The sequence below is a fragment of the Anabrus simplex genome, chromosome 4, assembly GCF_040414725.1.
Source record: "Anabrus simplex isolate iqAnaSimp1 chromosome 4, ASM4041472v1, whole genome shotgun sequence".
In the NCBI taxonomy this organism is placed as follows: domain Eukaryota; kingdom Metazoa; phylum Arthropoda; class Insecta; order Orthoptera; family Tettigoniidae; genus Anabrus; species Anabrus simplex.
The window spans coordinates 28,288,025-28,310,870 of NC_090268.1; the positions used below are offsets into that span (position 1 = coordinate 28,288,025).

The 22,846-nt window shown below is 42.3% G+C and overlaps 1 protein-coding gene across 3 annotated transcripts in view; it reads left to right on the top strand.

Annotated features, from left to right (window-relative positions):
* Positions 1 to 22,846, top strand: part of LOC136871587 (DNA ligase 4) — a 202,351-nt gene that overhangs the window by 149,500 nt on the left and 30,005 nt on the right. For 2 of the 3 annotated variants that reach the window (XM_068227154.1, XM_067145024.2), the window contains exons 12-14: positions 24 to 285; positions 18,834 to 19,105; positions 20,126 to 20,245. In XM_068227154.1, the coding sequence (XP_068083255.1) occupies positions 24 to 285; positions 18,834 to 19,105; positions 20,126 to 20,245 (654 nt within the window). The remainder of the gene's footprint in view (positions 1 to 23; positions 286 to 18,833; positions 19,106 to 20,125; positions 20,246 to 22,846) is intronic. The other variant, XM_068227157.1, reaches the window with a different exon arrangement.

The window sequence follows — 22,846 nt, forward strand, 5'->3', positions numbered from 1 at the left end:
AAAAAATTCTCTATTGATTTTAGTTAGCTGAAGGAAAACTGTACAGCAGGCATGTTGAACCAAACGATTCTTCAAACATATCACCTAGAAAGAGACGCCAGGTTGCAAGTTTGCCTCTCACTCTTGCTAGTCAGTTCTGCAGTGCTGATCTCTCTCAGGTGGAAAGAACATCCAATTTCCTAAACCAGAAAGAGTTCTGTGTAATTACTGGCTGTCAGAATTTAAGCAAACAGGATATTGAGAAGAAAATACATCAGCATGGAGGATTAATTGTTGCCAATCCAGGTAGGATAGGTGTTTTTTTGTTTTATGTTTTGTTTTTGAATCATGTCATCTAGGCCGAGTGGCTCAGACGGTTGAAGCGCTGGCCTTCTGACCCTAACTTGACAGGTTCAATCCTGGTTCCTGGTCACATACGTAAGCCTCATGTCAGTAGATATACTGGCACGCAAAATAACTGCTGTGGGACTAAATTCCGGCACCTGTATCTATGAAAACCGTAAAAAGTACAGTAGTTAGTGGAATAAAAAAAAAAAAATATTCCTCTTAAGTCATAGCCTTCAAGCCTGAGAGCTCTTTTCATCTGGAGTCTCTCTCTCACCACCTGTAGCTGTAAAGGATTCTGCTGTACAAATTGTAAATATTGGCTCATTTAATCAGTAAGAACGTTCCTAAATTATCACCAAGTATACTAATGTCCGCTTCCGTGGAGTAACAGGTAGCTCTATTAGCTTCCGTCCTCGGTAGCCTGGGTTCGATTCCCGGCACTGCCAAAATTTTAAGACTGGCAGGAGGATTGTATATAGTTAAAATGCCACATGCAACTCACCTCCATTGGGGATGTGCCTGAAAAGAGCTGTACCACCTCGGGATGAGGACACAAGTTTACTTTACCAAGTAATGTATACTAAATAAAATAATAACTGCAATAATGAAAACCACAAAATCGGTGACAAAAATCGCCTAGTATCTGCAAATAAACTGAGCGAGTTAGCCGTGCGGTTAGGGTCACGTAGCTCTGAGCTTGCCTTCTGGAGATATTGGGCTCGAACCCTACTGTCGGCAGTCCTGAAGATGGTTTTCTGTGGCTTCCCATTTTCACACCTGGAAAATTCTGGGGCTGTACCTTAATTAAGGTGAGGGCGGACAGCCAAAAGACTTGGCTGTCTGCTCTGCATATTTCCCAGGAGACTCTGAAACTCCACCCCCGCCGGAGGAGTTCAAGAGACTGGTGATATACTGTAGATAACAAGGATTAAACCTCATAGTAGGATGTGACGCCAATGCTCATCACAGCATGTGGGGAAGTAAATATACAAACCGAAGGGGAGAGCACCTCATAGAATTTCTATGTACAACTGATCTTGAGATCATGAACATTGGTGATACCCCTACCTTCATTAATAATAGGAGTGAGGGGATCATAGATCTTACCCTGGGTTCCATGGGAATCATACAGGAATTTAAAGACTGGAAGGTTTCTTTGGAGCCTTCCTTGTCAGATCATAGACACATTGTGTTTTATATAGAGGGCTCCCTCGAGATCCCGTCTTACAGAAACCCTAGACGAACCGATTAGACGTCTTTTAGGGAGGACGTGAGGAGGGGACTGGAGGGAGGACCCTCAAATATAATTAAAAACGAAGAGGAGCTGGAGCTCAGTGTGAGTTTTCCCACACGGACACTGGTTATCTCTTATGAATTAAACTGCCCTATTGTTAAGGCAAAAAGAGTAACAGGAAGCTTCAAGTGGAATAGTTATCTTGAACACCTGAGGAGAAATACACGAAGGCTCTGGAATAAATACAGGGAACTTCAGGATCAAGAAAGCCTAGATTCTTACAAAGAATCACAAAGAAGGTACAAGTTAGAAGTCAAAAAGGCTTCTAGGAAATCTTGGAGACAGTTTTGTGAATCAATTGAAAGTCAACATGAAGCGGCAAGGCTTCATAAAATTTTAACCTTGGATAAAAGGGCAAGGCTGGGTTCACTGGAGTCGCCTTCGGGTGGATACACATCCACAGAGAGGGAGACCCTGAACTTACTGCTTGATGCCCACTTTCCAGGTTTGGTAGTCACGAATAGTGAGGTAGAATCGAGCGGATCCTTCAGACCCGATAAAAGTGGCTGGAAGGAAGCCGCAGAGATTGTTACCCCAAGAAGGGTTAAATGGGCATTAGAATCCTTTGCCCCTTACAAAAGCCCAGGGGTGGATGGGATCTTCCCGGCACTTCTTCAGAAAGCGGGGAGGGTCCTTATACCATACCTGGTCAGAATCTTTAGAGTCTGTCTCACCATGGGGTACGTGTACTCCTTGTGGCGTCAGGCGAAGGTGGTGTATATACCTAAACCCGGAAGGTCTTCATATATTAGACCTAAGGATTATAGACCCATTAGTCTAACGTCTTTTCTACTTAAGACCTTGGAAAGACTGGTGGATAGACATATCAGGGAGAAAGTATTAAGGGACTTTCCCCTGCATTCTCATCAACATGCATATCAACCAGGGAAGTTGGTTGAGACGGCACTACACCAGCTAGTTTCTAGGCTGGAGAGTGCCTTGGATCAGCAACAACTTGCTTTGCTTGTATTCCTAGATATAGAAGGGGCCTTTAACTATACATCTTTGGGCTCCATAGAACGTAGTCTAGAGAAGAGGAGTGAGCAGTATGCTCATAAAATGGATTATGGCCTCACTGCAGGGCCGTCAAGTTCTGTTTACCCTCAACGCTGTAATGTTGAGAGCTAATATAGACAGGGGGTGTCCACAGGGAGGAGTATTATCACCAACATTATGGTGTCTGGTAGTGGATGAACTACTTACCAGTTTAAATGTTGGAGGAATATACGCCCAAGGCTATGGAGATGACATAAGCCTAATGGCGGTAGGAAATTTCCCCAGCGCGGTTTCCGAGCTCGTACAGAGCTCTTTATGTAGGGTGGAAAGATGGTGCCACAAGACAGACTTGTCGGTTAATCCCGATAAGACGGAGCTCGTGGTATTTACCAGGAGGAGGAGGCTAGACGGACTGTCAGAGCCTTTCCTATTTGGGAAAAAATTAGCTAAGACAACCTCAGTTAAGTACCTAGGGGTAATCCTTGAGGCAAGACTGAGTTGGAAGAAACATATAGATCATAAGGTGGTCCAGTGGCTCTATATCTCTATTGTACGGCCCACGATCACCTATGCATCTTTAGTCTGGTGGCCAGGCTCGGAGAGTAAAACTGTGACCACCAAGTTAAACAGTGTCCAAAGACTTGCATGTCTAGGAATAACAGGGGCACTGGATACTACACCATTATGTGCAATGGAGGCCATCCTAGGTTTTCCCCCCTTACATTTATATGTTAAGGTAATAGCGGGAATGAGTGCCTATCGCCTCTGGTCACTCGGAGGATGGTCCTGTAAAAACCCGAATAGAGGTCATGCCTCTATTCTTACAAGGCTCCACCAGACTTGCCCTATGACAATGATGATCGGGGATCTGATGAAGCCTAGCTTTAATTTGGATTATAAATTTACAGTGGTGAAACCCACAAGGGAGGAGTGGGCCGCAGATGCTGGGGCCCATCTTAAGTCTGGGGGCTGTACATGGTACACAGATGGCTCACGGATGGAGACGGGCACAGGCGCTGGGGTCTGGGGGCCTAAGACAAGGCTCTCCCTTCCTATGGGTAAATATGCTACTGTTTTCCATGCGGAAGTATACGCAATACTAGCCTGTGCTGTATATATATGGAATATGCCTGGACACAGAAGATGCATCACTATTTGCAGTGATAGCCAGGCAGCACTAAAAGCACTATGTGCAGTTAAAACAATATCAAAACTGGTATGGGAATGCCAAAGGATGTTAGATCAGCTGTGTGAATTTAGCTCAGTTACCCTATTATGGGTCCCTGGGCACACAGGTATCAGTGGAAATGAAGAAGCTGACAAACTAGCGAAACAAGGCTCAAAAGGTTCTTTCACAGGACCAGAGCCCTTCCTGGGAGTTTCACTCCGAAGTGTGAGACTGGTAATATCCCAGAGGACAAACCAGTCTCACTTAGATATTTGGAAGAGGTTAACTATAGCAAGGCAGGCACGTGAACTTATCAAAGGGCCTAGCCAAAGTTATAAAAAGGTCCTAATGAATTTGAATAGGACCAGAATGAGAATGATAGTTGGACTGTTAACAGGCCACAATACCTTACAGAGGCACCTACACATCATGAAAATCACCCAGGATCCGATGTGTAGAAGATGCGGTAAGGAGGAGGAGACCTCCGCGCATGTGTTATGTCAGTGCGAAGCTCTTGCAAGTACCAGACATTGATACCTTGGCTCGCTTTATAGGAGCACTAGGGCTGGACTAGGCAAACATGTTTAAGGGGCACAAAGGGTCTTCATAGACCTACATGTGGAGCTCTGCGAAGATAGGGCTCACCCATTTCTTATCTATCTTAATTAAGGCCATGGCTGCTTCCTTCCCAGTCCCAGTCCTTTCCTATCCCATTGTCGCCATAAGATCTAAAACAAATGAAAGGAAAAGGAAAACGACCATCAGATGAATTGCTAGTCGTACAAATGATTACTGGAAATTCAACTTGAATCTCTGGTAGCAGTTACTGTACACTATGATTTTCAGAATTTGGTTTTCCAGACCTAATGAAGGCCCGAAATGGGGCAAAATTTTCATGATTGCATTTCTCTAATCTTATGAAAGATAGTGTATTTTTTAGTCTATATACACAGTTCAAAAAAATTAGGGGAACATGTTTTGTAACGTCTGGTATATGAATGTTAATTTGGTAGATGGGGTTCCAATGGTCGTACAGCATACCTGAGATCTTAGCTACTTAGGGCATGTCAAATCAAAGTTATACTCCATCTGTAGGTGTAGCCATGCATTAAACTGTCAGATGACCCCTCCAAGCAAAGTGAATAGCAGTGTGTCATTGTGAGGTACAGACCACTGCGGTCATTTGTGTTGTAACCAAGGTTGAAGTTTACAAAACACAACTTTTATTGCTTCACTTTATGATATTTACACAAATAACTGAAATTTATTTTGAAGCAAAAAGGAATATTGAATCTTGAGAAAAGTCTGTCTTTATACAATATGTACAGTTTACAGTCTTTAGATACACTTCTATCTTGAAAAGATAGTCTTTGTGAATTGACACGCTGATAGTCGAGAACTATCTGGCACACTAACATAAATGTCTTTGAGAGTCCTTGTTTGTTGAAGTGCCTGAATTCCTAAAAAGCAAGTTCAATTGATTGAAGAAATTCCACCTAGCGAAACTAAGGGAGCTTGCGTAAATTAGGGAATGACAATGGCTTGTGAAAGAATTACGGAACATAGGCAGCGGAAACAGGTAAGGGAGCGGTGACCAGAGGTGAAACCTCGTACTGCCAGAAATTCAGTCCACCTGGTCGAAGCACATTTTCAAGAGGAGTAGCCTCCGTGCTCGACGTAGGGTGTATTCTGGAGCTGGACACCGGGGCAAGTGGGCAATTGAGCAGGCAGGGAGCTCCTATTTATAGTACACTCGATGGTCAGGCACGCGCACTGAGGGCTGCGCGTCGAAGCTAGCAGAATGATACACAGGCGCGCGTGCAGCTGGCTGGCAGAGCGAGAAAGGGAGCGCCGGACATACAACACCCTCCCCTCCTAAATACGCCGGTACGGCGTGAAACGGCGGCGGCGCTGGCGGCGACTGCGATGCTGGGGCGGAGCTGCTGATGACTCTGTTGTATTGTCCGGAGCTGGAACTGGGCGGAGTGGCGCTGTCTCGTCCTGAAAGGAACCCATTGTTATTAAATGATCTAAAGCTCGTTCAGCAATAGATTTATCTGGTTTAGCAATAGCATCAATAGCTGGACAGGGGCGGTAGCGCAGACGTATCTGATCTTGATGGCGGCAGATACGTTTCTCCGTAGTCTGTATCTCGTATAGACGATGACCCAAAGATCTGCAGATGACTCCAGGTATCCAGAGTGGGTTGGATTTGAATGTCCTGGTGTAGACCTTGTCGTTGAGGGAGAACTTCGTTGGTGATGTCTTATGCTGGGCCGGAAGAGGCTGTAACAGAGAAAGTAAAGTTCTGTGAGGTCGTCCATGGAGCTTCTGTGCAGGAGAGATATTATCAGCGCCGGGTAGAGTTCTGTAGTTATTTAAGAGTTGGAGCAAGGCTTGGTCTTTAGTTAAGCCTGAAGAGACAGCTTTCTTCATACTTCTTTTAAATGTTTGTACGAAGCGTTCAGCTTCACCATTAGATTGAGGGTGAAAAGGTGGTGCTAGGATATGACGAATGCCATTATGTGTACAAAAGTTCTGAAAAGCAGTAGCTGTAAATTGAGGTCCGTTGTCCGAAATGAGTACTTGCGGTAAACCTTCTGTAGTAAAGATTTTCTGGAGAGCACGAATGGTAGCTTCGGTTGTAGTAGTCGAATGCATATCCACGACATATGGAAAGTTTGACAGTGAATCGATGACTATTAACCACATGGAATTGAGGAAAGGACCTGCGAAATCGATGTGAACTCGTTCCCATGGAGTAGTAGCAGGAGGCCATGAAGCAAGATCAGAAGACGGGGCGTTCTGATTCGTTTGACATTGCTCACAATGACGTATTAGCTTTTCGATGGCGGCATCAATACCGGGCCAGTAGCAGTGTTGACGGGCGAGTTGCTTTGTTCTGGATATACCCCAATGGCTTTGGTGTAATAATCCGAGAACTTGTTTCTGTAGGCTAAGTGGGATAACCACTCGGAAGATGGTGCCTGCTTCTAGTAATACAACTCCGGCACGAGTCGTGAGACGATGCTGCATACGATGATAAGGTGCCAGGTGGGCAGGAAGTGTGCGCTGAAGAGGCCAACCGTTGCGGATGTAAGTACGTACAGTAGCAAGTGTACTGTCCTTATCCGTAGCTTTAGCTATGCAGGTAGCATCAATAGGAAAACTGGATACAGTATCTTCAAGTTCTATGTCCAACTGAAGACATTCAGATTCTTGAGAATCGAAGGCAGTATCAGGACCAACGGGTAAGCGGGAGAGGGCATCAGCATTACAATGCTGGGATGTGGCTCGATATACAATCTGATAGGAATAATCAGACAGGAACATGGACCATCTTTGAAGCTTTCGGAGGGAATTCTCTGGGATCTTATTACCAGGATGGAATAAGTGTACGAGAGGCTTATGATCGGTAATGATCAGGAAATGGTTGCCATAGAGATATTCATTGAAACGGCGAATACCAAAGATGATGGCTAAAGCTTCTTTCTCTATCTGTGAGTATCGACGTTGATGGTCATTAAGTGTTTTCGAAGCGAAGGCGATGGGGCGTTCTTGGCCATGACGATCCTTCTGGGAGAGAACGGCACCGACACCGTAGTCTGAAGCGTCAGTAGCTAGCGTGATGATCTTGTCGGGCTGAAAATGAGTGAGTTGTATAGCTTGAATTAAGGCGTTGTTGATTGTTTTCCATGCCTGTTGGCATTGCGGAGTCCACTGAAACTTAACACCTTTTTGACGTAGAGCGTTTAAGGGAGCTGCCACTGTAGCGAAGCTTGGAATGAACTTATTATAATAGTTCGCTTTGCCTATGAAGGACTGAAGCTGCTTGAGGTTCTGAGGTGCTGGCATGTTTACTATCGCTGAGACATTCTGTGTACTAGGACGAATTCCATTCTTATCAAGTATATGTCCTAGGTAGTGAACTTGAGGCTGAAAGAAGGTACATTTAGCGAGATTCGCTCGTAGGCCATTGTCTTTCAATTTCTGGAGAAGGAGGCGTAGATTGGTTAGATGTTCCTGATGATCTTTTCCAGTAACAATAATATCATCCAGGTAGTTAGCACAACCGGGAATGGAGGCGGTGAGTTGAGCCAAATAGCGCTGAAAAATAGCCGCTGAGGATGAAACACCGAATGGGAGCCGCTGGAGCTGGAGCAGTCCGAGAGGAGTGTTGAGTGTGAGAAATCTCTTAGATTCTTCGTCTAAAAGTAGCTGGAGATATGCTTCTTTAAGATCAACTCGGGAGAAGAATTGTCCACCAGAGAGACGACGGAATAAGTCTTCTGGACGTGGAATAGGAAAGATATCTGTGTCGAGTTGTGCGTTGACTGTAGATCGAAAATCGCCACAAAGTCGAACATTACCATCAGGTTTCTTGATTACCAGGAGTGGAGTAGCCCATTGACTAGAAGTAACTGGGACAACAATTCCAGTTTGTATCCATCTTTCTAATTCTTTCGTGACCTGGTCTTGAAGTGCTAGGGGTACTGGACGTGATTTGAGGAAGCGAGGCTTAGCTCCGGATTTCAGCTGTATGTGAGCTGTATAGTCTTTGGCTGTTCCGAGCTGAGAGTCGAAGACTTCAGGAAACTGCGCTAGAAGAGCGGTAACGTCAGAAGTAGGATGCAATGTAGATACGACGTTAATGTTGTCATGTATCTGGAAACCAAATAAGTTAAATAGATCCATGCCCATAATGTTTGATGCAGTGTAGTTGTTAACTACGAGAAGAGGAATGGCCTTCTGAATTCCTTTATAACTAGCCTGAAGCTTGATTTGACCTTTGATGTCAATTTTCTTCTTGTTAAATGTCACGAGCTGGATGTCAGCTGGAGAGCATGAAGGTGAACCTAAGTCGTGGTAGGTAGTCAGGTTAATAATAGAGACAGGTGATCCAGTATCTAATTGAAAATCGACAGATCGATCAGAGAATGAGAGAGGAATGATGATTTTGTGAGAATCCTTTGTGGGAAGAATAAGATTAATCTGATCAACTTCCATGTCTTGGCGGGGCTGTATATGTTTCCGGCGTGCTGCAGTAGTCTTAGCAGGGCGGGGCGAACTTTGACAGACAGTCTTAATGTGTCCAAGTTTATTACATCGTTCACAAGTAGCTTTGAAAAAACGACAGTCACGACGTTCATGATGCTTGAAACAACCTCGGCAGGAAGGCAGGAGTTTCGAGGTGCTTTTAGAATTGGGCTTCCGTGTAGCATTACGAGAGGGAACCTGGCGAGAATGCTTGGTTGAGAGCGCCTTATCCGTACGGTTCACTGTAGCAGAGGACTTGCGGGCCTGAGGCGAGACTTGTGCAACTTCGTGTGGAGAAGCTATGGCTGCGGCAGTCTTGGTCGTAAGCTCATAAACCGTAGCAATACGCTGGACGTCTTCTAAAGAAGGGTTACTCTGCTTGACAGCGTCAAAACGTATTTTGTCTTCAGGAGTATGTAAAATTATCATGTCCCGAATGAGAGAATCAGTGTAGGATGAACCACAACCGTCCTTGGAGCAGATGAACTGGCAGGGTTTAGCTAGACCACGCAATTCAGTTATCCATTCAGTATGTGTCTGATGGGGTTGCTTTCTGCTCTGAAAAAATTTATAGCGAGCAGCCACTATGTGAGGAGCTTTGGCATAGTGTTCCGTGAGACGGGCTAAGAGCTGCGTGAAGGGTACCCCAGATAAGTGTTCTTCCGGACTTAATTTACGTAGTAATTCACACGTAGCATTGCCAACCGAACTAAGAAATAGTGCGCGGCGGCGTTGATCATCTGTGACAGAATGGCAGATGAAATGCTGTTGTAAACGGGCTAAATAAACTGACCATTCTTCCTTAGCCGGATCAAAAGCAGAGAACGGAGGAATAGCTGATGGCTGTGTAGAGACAGAAATAGCTTGAATAGCCTGAAGTAATGCTGCCTGTTGTTGTTGCATAAACTGTTGTTGTTGCTGCTGTAAGGCGTGGAAGACCGTAGCGAGTCGTTCCGCAGTAGCCATTGCGAGATGCGTGCAAGAAAGAGTAAGGTAAGCCGTGTGTCAGAACTGGTTGGAGTGTCGTTGTTGTTCAGCACGTCGCCGTAGAGTTGACAACTGGGCCTGGTGAATTGTAGTGTCGTGTTGACTTCGTCGCTATAGAGTTGGCGATTGGGGCTGATGACGTGTAGTTTGTTGCTGTTTTACCTCGTTGCTATAGAGTTGGCAACTGGGGTCGAAGAATTGTAGGTTGTTGCTTTTTTACCTCGTTGCCATAGAGTTGCTTTTTTTTTTTTTACCTCGTCGCCATAGAGTTGGCGACTGGGGCCGAAGAATGGTAGTGGTGTGCTTTTTTACCTCGTCGCCATAGAGTTGTGTTGTAACCAAGGTTGAAGTTTACAAAACACAACTTTTATTGCTTCACTTTATGATATTTACACAAATAACTGAAATTTATTTTGAAGCAAAAAGGAATATTGAATCTTGAGAAAAGTCTGTCTTTATACAATATGTACAGTTTACAGTCTTTAGATACACTTCTATCTTGAAAAGATAGTCTTTGTGAATTGACACGCTGATAGTCGAGAACTATCTGGCACACTAACATAAATGTCTTTGAGAGTCCTTGTTTGTTGAAGTGCCTGAATTCCTAAAAAGCAAGTTCAATTGATTGAAGAAATTCCACCTAGCGAAACTAAGGGAGCTTGCGTAAATTAGGGAATGACAATGGCTTGTGAAAGAATTACGGAACATAGGCAGCGGAAACAGGTAAGGGAGCGGTGACCAGAGGTGAAACCTCGTACTGCCAGAAATTCAGTCCACCTGGTCGAAGCACATTTTCAAGAGGAGTAGCCTCCGTGCTCGACGTAGGGTGTATTCTGGAGCTGGACACCGGGGCAAGTGGGCAATTGAGCAGGCAGGGAGCTCCTATTTATAGTACACTCGATGGTCAGGCACGCGCACTGAGGGCTGCGCGTCGAAGCTAGCAGAATGATACACAGGCGCGCGTGCAGCTGGCTGGCAGAGCGAGAAAGGGAGCGCCGGACATACAACAATTTGAGCACGTTGTACGTCAACCAGCATATCCCATGAGATATCTTAACGAGGTTCAAGTCGCAAAGGCACTTTGATCCAGGAAGGATGGACTTTTCGTCATGTTGGTGTGGATCTCAGTGTCTCTCCGTCAGTTATTCAATGCTTGTGGAATCGCTATGAGATAGGCCAGTTCACAAGGAGGATTGGACAAGGTTGTGGACGCATGACAACCCTACAGGATGACCGTTATCTGATCATTTGTGCGTTGCGGCATCGTTCAGCAACTGCCAGAGAACTGCAACATGACCTCAAGAAGTCACTGGAGTCACGGTGTCTAACCAGACAGTAAGGAACAGGTTAAGAGGAGTGTCCTTACAACTCAGACGTCCTGTTCGAGTGCCCCGTTTAACGCAACAACATCGCGCAGCTCGCCTTCTGTTTGTTCATACCAACATTAACTGGCAACTTCGCCTTTTGAGACCTGTGTTGTTCACAGATGAGTCCAAATTTCCCCTGACACAGTGTGATGGACATTAGCATGTATGGAGACACCGTGGTGAACAGTACATGTCAAATGTTGTCCAGGAAGGCGACCGATTCGGACAAGGTTCTGTGATGGTGTGGGGTGGCATCAGTATTGATGGCCGTACGGATCTTGCCATCGTCTGTGGTAATCTTACCGCTGCGGGGTACATCAAGCAGATACTGCTACAGCATGTGTTGGTTGCTGCATACGGTGTTGGCCCTAAATTCATACTCATGCACGACAATACTAGGGCTCATGTAGAGTGCATCACCAGAGCTGTCTTGCGAGAACTGGACATTCAAGAAATGGAATAGCCAGCAGTGAGTCCCGACCTTAATCCCATCAAGCATGTGTGGGATAGGCTTGACAGAAGTTTTCGTGGGTGTCCTGTTCCACCACAGACTCTCCAAGACCTCAAACAGGCTATCATTGAAGAATGGGACCTGATACCGCAACGTGACCTCCGTCGAATTATACGGAGCATGCCACGTAGGTGCCAAGTTGTGATAGATGCTGTTAGAGGACATACACCATACTGAAGCTCTCCAACTGTGATAAAAATCCACCCTGGAGGATTGTTATCACTTTGTTTTCGCCTCTATTTGGGCATTTCCGATTGTGTTTTGAAAATGAACGCAAATCCATCGATGTTCTTTTGTATCCTTCAATGGTAAAAAAATAAAGGTCTAGTTGGTAATATACCTGGGTGTGAGGTATTGTTTTATGGAGCATGGCATACGTTCAAAAACATTTCCCCTAATTTTTTTAAAACTGTGTATATATATTTCTTTTCCCCCAAACAGAGTGGCACTTAGGTTAACACTAATGCATTATCTGAAAATTTCATGTACATGTGAGAAACAGTCCTCTCTCAAATCGAAAACAAAAAATACATGTCTTTATTTTTAAAGAAGATTCCAAATACATATTTCCACATCTGTAACATCTTTACTTTTTGAGATATAAGTATCACCATAAAGAGAATTCAACCCCTTTATCAGTCCTTCCCCCCTCCCTCCCCCACCTAAGTGGATTTTCAAAAACAAAAAGTATGTGTTCCTTTATTTTTAACCTCTTAACATACCAATTATTTACAAAATTGTGATTTTTTTTTTTACATAATATTTTTATTGTTAAAATGGGCTATTTATAGGAAACTAACGACAGTGGTAACAATTAAAATACATTTTTCACACTTATCAATGAAATATAAGCCACTGAAAAGTTCTTGTTTTAAAATCCCGAGTATACTCGTGATATTTTTTACGGGTTCTAAAATAAATAACACAGCACTAAACAGATGGCAAGTAATAAAACATGACACTCAATACTGTTCATATGTTTGTGGCTGTGTGAAATGCCCTAAAACAAGAATCAACACACAATGCTACATCGCACTCCTTACACATGTACCTGGATTCCCTCCGTGCCTTCTTCCCTCTAGCATTGCACACACTGCTACACATCCTGCACTTCCTTGTTGGGTTTTGCTTCTTATCCGTCGGAGCAATTACCGAAGGAAAATGGCGGCCAATAAGTCGCATTGGGGTTGCTTTTGTTCAAGGGCGACCTGCTGCTTTCAGAGAAAAATCCTCTCTATGATGTTGTGCAATTATTTTCTCAACTTCTTTCTTACTTATGCATTGTTTTTCGAGTTATAATCGGCTGATGATGACCCAGACTGGGGTCGAAACCATTACCATGTCCATTTTTAATTAAATAAGAATGTAATCTCTACATCTCTTATTTACTTGTATTGAATAGGTTGAACTACCATATTTATTATTTCAATTTAACTGTGATAATTTTCAATACGGAACAATGAAATTTTTATCTTTAAAAGCCACACGAAAGTCAAGAGCACTCGTCCTTCCTCCATGTTTTTCAAGAGGACAAAAGCATTCCATACTGCTAGTTCCAAGAGGTGAAAAAATATCTTCTTATAAAACTGTTTTCCTCTCTTCCGTGGCAGGGGGTTAGTAGCAGTGTGTTGATCTACTTTATCAACACCCCCCATTGTTTCATTATACGCAAACACAGATTTAGGTTTCACAACTTCCTTTTTCCGTCCTCTGCGTCTTTCCATTTCTGCATTATAGATGGTAGATAGGATGCAGATATCTCTCTTGTTTTTCCATTTTGTTGCAGTCAGTTTACCTCGCTGGAATGCTGCAATCTCGCCTTTCTTGAGTTTCGTGCTCCGGAAATTTGGAGGCATATCTGCTATATTGGGGCGCACAGTGCCTAACATATCTGTGCGATTGGTAATCAGAATGTCGGCCAGTTGGGGAGAACTGTAATAGTTATCCACAGTTAGACAGTACCCCTTATTCAGCAGGGGTTTCATCAGTATCATAACAACTTGTGATGACATGGGTAGATGTTTAGTCATCATCAAATTTAGAGCCCTTGCCCGTGTATATGATCAGGGACCAATCATAACCTTTAGCTGACTCACACAGCATGAATGTTTTGATACCGAATCTGGCTCTCTTGAGAGGCAGATATTGGACCCAGCCCAATTGTCCTTTATACAGCAGCAAGCTTTCGTCAATTGTCACATCCCTTTCCGGGGTACACACAGTTCCAAATTTAATAGACATGTGATTCAGGATAGGCCATATTTTGTTTATTTTAGGTTGTGGATGATTTTCTGCAACGTATGTACCATTGTCCGAAAAATGTAGGTACCTCTTCAAGTTAAGAAATCTTCGAAAAGGAAGAAGTTGACGAAATATGGGTGTAGCTAATATAGGTGCCTTGGACCAGTACATTTGATATGTAGGTTTCTTTACATTGCTTTGCAGTATTGTCAGCGCGATAAAAATATACATTTCATCAATCGTTGTGTCCTTCCATTCCGGAGCATTAGTCTGTCTTGCATATCTGTTAGTCTCGGTCACCAAAATATCTATAAAATCATCGTCAATGAACTGACTAATATAGTGCATAACATCCTCACAACACGGCTGGAAATGTATTTCAGGATTAGCCTTGAAAGGAAAACGTGGTGGGGCAGGTGGTAGTGTTCTGGAAGTATCAATTTCACACCACTGTCTGGCACTTGCAATATCACAGTCAGATGAACTAGAACTATCACTTTCTTCTTCTGAACTGTCCTCAAAAACTTCTTCAGAACTTCTTCAGAACTCACTAAACTCAAAGTCAAACTCTTCTTCACTCTCCATTTTCACCTAACAGACAAAGTACACTTAGATAGCAACAAATACGGGAAAGCCGCGAAAAAGAACTGCCCGAGTCACCGACATCCACTACGGTTGAATCAGAGACATCTGTTGACAAAAATAGGACACTAAAGTAATAATTTCATAAACATCTGGCGGAAATATTGAGAAACAACAAGAAACGAGTATATTCGGGCTTTAATGTTAAGAGGTTAAAGGAGATTCCAAATGGCAATTTTTGTTTCTTTTACCTGTTAAGTTTTGGAGAAATACTGTAGGTATACTCACTTTAAAAATTCACCCACTTTTTTCAATTCTTTTCACCCCATAAGTGGATTTTTCAAAAACAAAAAGTGTTCCTTTTTAAATGAGATTCCAAATACAAATTTTCACATCTGTAATATATGCAGTTTTTGAGATGTAAATCTCCTCATAACAAGAATTCAGCCCATTTTCGGTCCTTCTCCCTCCTCCCAAAAATGGATTGTTCGAAAACAAAAAAGAGATGTGTTTCTTTATTTTTAAAGGAGATTCCATGCACCATTTTTCACGTCGGCAACGTCTTCAATTTTTGAGATATAAGTATTCTCACAAAAATGATTCATAGTGGGTTAGAGCCCCACTGTCGGCAGCCCTGAAGATGGTTTTCCGTGGTTTCCAATTTTCACAGCAGGCAAACGCTGGGGTTGTACCTTAATTACTTGTAAAAAAATTTTTTTTTAAATATTCAACCCTCTTTTCACTTATTTTTACCCTCCATAAGTGGATTTTCCAAAAAAGAGGTGTTTATTTTTAAGGCGATTCCTAATACCAATTTTCACGACCACTGATATCGATATAAACCTGTCCAGGTGATAGCAGCGTCACCTGACAAGGAATGACTGCTAGTCAGACACACACACACAGCGAGTTTAGTATCAGTGAGCGTGTTGTCCGCATGTAGAATGGGGAAGGCGCGCGATCTATCTGAGTTTGAGCGATGTCAGATTGTGATGGCCTGGAGGCTTGGCACGAGCATTTCGGAAACCGCAGGACTTTATGCAGGATGCTAAATAGTTTATTATGTTACCTATTCAATACATTAGAATTTTTAAACATTTAAGAATTTATCTTTATTTCCATATGAGACATGTTTTGCCCTTCATTGAAGGCATGATCAGTCAAGGCATATGACTGATTGATATGACTATAACTGATGATGCCTTCAATGAAGGGCGAAACATGTCTCATATGGAAATAAAGATAAATTCCTAAATGTTTAAAAATTCTAATGTATTGAATAGGTGACAGAATAAACTATTTAGCATTCTACATATAGTATCTTCAATACGGATCAATAATGATATTTATCACTTGCAACTGCAGGACTTGTCAGGTGTTTAAGGAGTGCTGTGGTGAGTGTCTTCAGCAAGTGGCGAAACCAAGATGAAACCATGTCCAAACGTCGAGGTGTTGGGCAGCCACCTCTCATTACAGATACTGTCTGACTCGTTGGCTGAACGGTCAGCGTACTGGCCTTCGGTTCAGAGGGTTTCGGGTTCGATTCCTGGCCGGGTCGGGGATTTAAACCTTAATTGGTTAATTCCTATGGCCCGGGGGCTGGGTGTATGTGTTGTCTTCATCATCATTTCATCCTCATCACGACGCGCAGGTCGCCTACAGACGTCAAATAGAAAGACCTGCACCTGGCGAGCCGAACCCGTTCTGGGATATCCTGGCACTCGAAGCCATACGACATTTCATTTCATTACAGATACTGGATGTCATAGGCTGGGCAGACTGGTAGAACAGGACAGGCGGTGAACTGTGACGGAATTAACATCGGACTTTAATACTGGGCAGAGTACAAGTGTGTCTGAACACACCGAACACTCCTAAGCATGAACCTCAGCAGGCAACGACCCATGCATGTGCCAATGTTAACACCACAACATCAGCAACTACAACTGAAATGGTCACATGACCATCGTCACTGGATGTTAGCGCAGTGGTAGAGCGTTGCATGGTCTGATGAATCCCGATATCATCTTCATCATGCCGATGGGAGGGTGCGAATCCGTCGTCTTCCAGGGGAACAGCTCCTTGACACCTGTACTGCAGGATGTAGACAAGCTGGCGGCGGCTCAGTTATGCTCTGGGGAACATTCACGTGGGCATCCATGGGTCCAGTGGAGCTCGTGCAAGGCACCATGATGGCCGAGAAGTATCGTGCACTGGTTGCAGACCACGTACACCCCTTCATGACGATCATGTTTCCCAACGGCAGTGGCATTTTTCAACAAGGTAATGCACCATGTCACAAAGCCAGGAGTGTGATGGAGTGGCTCGAGGAACACAGTGGCGAGTTGCAATTGATGTGCTGCCCCACAACTCGCCAGATCTTAACCCGATCGAACACATCTGGGATGTGTTTGAACATGGCGTCAGAGCTCATCACCACCTCCCCAGAATTTACAGGAATTAGGTGACTTGTGTGAGCAGATGCAGTGCCAACTCCTTTCAGCGACCTACCAAGGCCTCAATGCTTCCATGCCAAGACGCATCACTGCTGTTATCCGTGCCAAAGGTGGACATGCCAGCTATTAGGTAGGTGGTCATAATGTTCTGGCTGATGAGTGTATATTCTTTTTAAAAGTTTACCTCCCTTTTTCCCTTAGTGACAGAATATCCAAAAATCCTTCCACAGTGAGCACCTACACTGTTAATATAAATGTATCCCCAAAGTTTCATTTCTTTATGTTCAGTAGTTTTGGATCGGCAATGATGAATCATTACAAGTAATAAATCTCATTGTAGACCGTATTGGACATCAGGTGGTGTTAACTATTATTCTTATTTTAATGTTCATAAGGATGAATCAGTCAGTCAGTTAGGATATGTTATTTTATATATATATACTAGCTGTACTACCCGGCGTAGCCCGGTTGGTTTAGGATGTTTTCTTTTAAGATTAGTATCACCAGTTAATTATGTTAAAGTGAATTTTTATAGAATCCTTTCTGGGATATGGATTTTTACCATCTATTATATAGTTTTAGAGTTACTTAGATGTGTTCGATTTCAAGTTTTAAATTATTTCATTTTCGTGTAAAAGGCTATATGTGGTATATGTAGTACATAGCTTTTTTTTTTTTTTTTTTTTTTACTTCATGTTTTCAACTCTTTCCCATTCCTTTAACTGCCAGAAGTACTTTAGGAGCAGTGTTTCAAGATCAGCGTTGATTTCAAAAACTGAAAAGCTTAGCATTTGTACAATTTAGGCTATTAAACTGTAGAAGTTCCAATAAATGAGGAAGTAATAGTTCCAATATGGGAAGATGATAGTTGAGTGAAGTAGTCACAGACTTCTCACAGATGTCTTCTGTTCATATCCTGGCCAATATATGTAGAGTTTTTAAAATGAAATGTAGTTCAGATCCCATTTAAAACAGAACGTATTATCACGTAAAACTACAGGCTTACTTGCTAGCTTGCTTAGAAATTGTGAAGGTTTATGGTTTAAATTTAGATGGAGTTAAGTATAATTCTTTTACAAAATAAAAACACAGTCGAACCTCGATATCTCGAACCTCTATTACTTGAAATTCGGTTACACAAATTTCTCAATTTCTCAAAGCAAACATTTCCTCCCTTGAAGCAAAAAATACTCTGTAACTCGAATTTTGTGCAACATTAACTGTGGTTTGTGAGGAACACTTAACAAGAAAAAAAGGCTTACAGTGATGCTGGGAGCTAATATGATGGGAAGCAAAAAACTAAAACTTCTAATGATCAGAAAATCGGCGAAGCCTCGCTGTTTCTCGGGTGTGAATTAATTACTGGTCACGTACGAAAGCAACCCCCAAAGTTGCAGATGACAAGCTCCATTTAGGAATCTTTGCTGCGTGGTATTGACGAGGAGTTTCAACGTGATGCAAGGAAAGGTTAACAGTAACAAACAGAAGAGACTATAGGATTTTTTTCCAAAGGGGTTAACCGAGGTATGTTTCTTGTTTCACTACTGTATGTACTTTATCTTGTCTTCTAAAAATTTACTATAAGGAGGCTCATAATTAAAGTGATGTCGTAAAATAGAGTTTGTTTGTATATTTTTAAATACTGTTAAAAATAATGTATTTATTATAAACCTGTAGATACATGTGATTCAGTTATGTGCTATACATGCTCAAAATTGGTATTCTATCTCAAAATTTTGATAACTCGAAATATAATTTAGCTCCCGAGGTGATTCGAGATATTGAGGTTCCACTGTATTTAGACTATTACGAAAAATGTTCTTAAAGTGTGAAATAATGTCCTTTTTTCTTATATTTCTCTTTATAGGCCCTAAAACATTTTGTGTTGTGTCTGATGAGTGCAACCTGAGGGTAAGCAACATTGCAAAGACTGGTCAACATGATGTGGCTCACGTAGACTGGCTGCTGCGTTCCTTGGATCAGGGAATTCTCCTACCATGGACTCCTACAGATTTAATTTCTGCCTCTTCAGATACTAGAAGAAAGCTGAATGCTAAGTATGACAAATATGATGACAGCTATACTATACCTGCTACGATTGATACCTTGAAACATTCAATGGCTCAAGTGGAAAAACTAGTAAGTTCCAATATTATTACTCTTTTATGTTGAAAATTTTAAATGTTTTTGTTCATTTAACAGTTGTAGCTATAATCTACATAACAGTTAGTAGTCTCGTATAAGGTGTCTCTTATAAACCCAGACCGAGCGCACGGTGTTTGTACTCTGCGCTACAGCAGCTGCCTCAGCGCAACTTACATCGCGCGTGGCCGCCCTGCTTTAACCGTGTATACAGTCTTATATGAGTGACTTCATAAACACCATTTGGATTTTCTGCACCCCAATAGCGAGAGTTATAACTGTTCACACGACCATTAAGATGAAACCAGACCCCATCCGAAAAGAACACAAGCTGTGGGTCGAATAAACGATCATTCAATGATGCAAGATACCACTCACAGTATCTCACTCTTGTGGCTGGATCAGCAGGTTTTAAACAACGGACCCGTGTAAACCTATGCGGTTGATGTGTAACTGCTTTGTAGATCTGTGTGCAGAAGAAACCAAAACACCTACTTGTTTTGATAATTTTGAGAGTGATTTATTTGGTGACCATTCAAGATTCGCACCAATGTCATCTAGCTTTACCTCTGTTAAAACTGTTCGTGTGCACATATGTTTTTTATTGAGCACTGAGCCAGTAGTTTAAATTTTATTTACCATTACGTGAATCTGAGCTCATGAAGGCACTTCACCAGGAAATTGCTGAACAAATGCATCGCGTCCTTGTCGAGCCGACTCGTACTTCTTAAAATAACTTTTACATACGAAAATACGGTGTTGCAATGATAACTGTCTCACCATTACAATAGCTGCGATTCAGACTGGCTATTGATGCTAGGTCAAACACGTGTGTGCTCCTTGCAAGGTCCAGAACTATGCGCGTGCCTCCCGTACAGCTGCTCAGGTCTTGGAAAGTAGAAACGCCACTGGACGGTCTGGATTATTAGAGAGACCCTGTATAAGATGTAGAAGTGCTGGATTTTCGTTATAATGACGTACAGCCACAGTAACTCTCCTCTCCTTCTTCTGTCGTAGGGTGATGCTATTGTACCAGATGCGGAGCAGATGGCCGAGATGGACATTGAACTATTTTCTGGACCTAGCCCATTTGGAATATTTCGACTTTGTTATGCATATTTTGATAAGTATATGCGGGTAAGTTCTCTGCAACAAACAGTCCTGAGGCTGGTTTCCAAAGGTTTTCTATTTTCACACCACGTGAAGCCTGGGTCTGTTCCTTAATTTAGGCCACGGCCACTTCCTTCCCGGTTCTAACCCTTTCTTATCCCACTGTCACTGAAAACCTATTGGAGATAGTGCGTTGTTAAACCATTAGAAGAAAAGAAAAAAGAGAATGAAACTGGAGGACCTGAAGCTATGATTTCAATATCAACAGTCATGTACAGCTACAAGCTGGTTTTCTCTATTCATCATATTATTAAAAGAAAAATGAAATGGCGCATGGCTTTTAGTGCCGGGAATGTCCGAGGACATGTTCAGCTCGCCAAGTGCAGGTCTTTCGATTTAATGCCCATAGGTGATCTGCGCGTTGTGATGAGCATGAAATTATGGTGAAGACGACACGTACACCCAGCCCCTGTGCCAGCGAAATTAACCAATGATAGTTGAAATTCCTGACCCTGCTGGGAATTGAACCCGGGATGCCTGTGACCAAAGGCCATGCTAACCATTTAGCCATGGAGCCGGACATATTATTAAATTACAACCATTTAGTGTGTTAAGGAATGGAGTATAGATTTTAAACACTCTGAATTGCTGAAATTACTTCAAACTCTTGAGCATTAATGAACTGAGAGTTGACTGCTAAACTTTATTAATAAATAGCTTATCCTGTACTTCCCTTTATTTTTGTTCCATTGCTGTACCCTGTTGGTATTTCCAGATTGAATTGTAAACTGGTTTCCCTAGTTGTGTGTCTCATGTTAGTTCTTGAAACTCCAGGTCTGAACTTAATAAGGATAATTGAGCTTGACACAAACTGCAAGAATTGCTCAACAGTGATTCACAAGTTGATACACATACACACTCTCTCTCTAGCAAATTTAAAGAAATTCAGGTTTTCAGGGTCCAATACAACTCCTCCCTCTCCTCCTACTCTTCCTCTTCCTCCTCTGTATACTCCTGATGAAATCCATGCATACATTGGTACATCTATTACTGGAATATCTCCAAGGTATGAAAACTTATTGGCAAATAACCATTGATCCTTCATGTTCAACCTGATAATGACATCTGTAGTCCTGTGCAACTGAGTCTTAGGCGAATTAAAAGAAATGTATCGGTAGAGGCTTATACAGGGTGATTGAAAACAATGTGAACCGAGTATATAAGCGTTAGAGAGTTGGTCATACTGATAAGTAATTTGAAAAGATTACGTTGATATCTCGCGCCATTGTCATTTTATCAGCTGCTGCAGTTAGCCAATCAGATCGCTTCGCGGGGAAATTCAAATGGACGATGCATTGTTGCTAAATCTGCACTTAGCTTGGTCGGGCTGTATCAATACGGATCTATATGATGAAGTTCGTAAATTGTACGTGCGAACCATACCGAGAAATGGGCATCGAACACTAGCACATAGCGGGTTTCAGCCAATGCCACCGTAGCGTGCTTGCTATGGGCCGAGCCTATCAGCAGGGAGGTCCTGGTTCATGTCCCTCCTGTGGAGAAGTTTATTTCTTCTATTGAGTAACATCGCCTCGCAAAGCCCATCTGAAGCGATCTGATTGGTTAACTTCAGCAGCTGATAAAATGACAATGGTGTGAGATATCTTATTACTTTTTCCAATTATTTATCAGTATGACCAACACTCTTAATGCTCATATACCCGGTACACGTTGTTTCCGAATACCCTGCATTATGTGCATTTTATGATACAGTTTTTTCAATTTTTTTTAAAACAATTGAAGACCTCCCCAGAATAAGGATGTAACCAACAAATCAGTAATTTTTCAGGAAAGAGGAAAATTATTTTGCGGTCTATTTCATAGTATACACTACTTGAACCAATTGCTTATGCAAGTGTACAAATGAGTTCGTCTATTAAAACAATATTTTATTGTTTTATATATTGTAACAGTAAATGTTGATTACGTCAGCTAGCTGAACACGAGACTCGACACAGGGATGTCCGGTCTCTATCTGATTTGTTACAGAGGAGAGGGAAGTAAAATAAGTATAATGGAATGTTACCACAAGTATTTCTCCTGGGATTGAGCTGGTCCTGGTACACTGCGGGATCACAATGTTCGTTCATAGTGGCACCATCTTCCGAGATGGTCTCGAATATCTCGAATTTCTAGAAGGTCTTGAATATCTAGAAGGTCTAGATGATCTAGGAGCACTCGTCGTATTGGTTGTAACACTGCACTAGGATTCGAAATGGACTCGTAAAGTGTTTGATCTGCACAAACAAAGTTATTGTTAATCGCGATTTTAAATAAATCATAAGTGGCGATACACTGTCCTCACAGTTTGATGACACCGAATAATTGCGATGTAATATCACTGAACTTGGCGTACACAGTCATTACTACTGGATTGAGTTAAGTAATAAATTAAATTGAACTCATAATTAAATCTGTGATGTATCAGCCACAGAAAATAAATAAGTCACTTTATCAAAGTTAAACATGAGAACTTCGGCTGAATAATGACGTAGAAAATAAAATATTCCATTTTCAAACTTTACACAGTACAAAGTTGAATTAATTATTGAAATAAAATGAAACCAA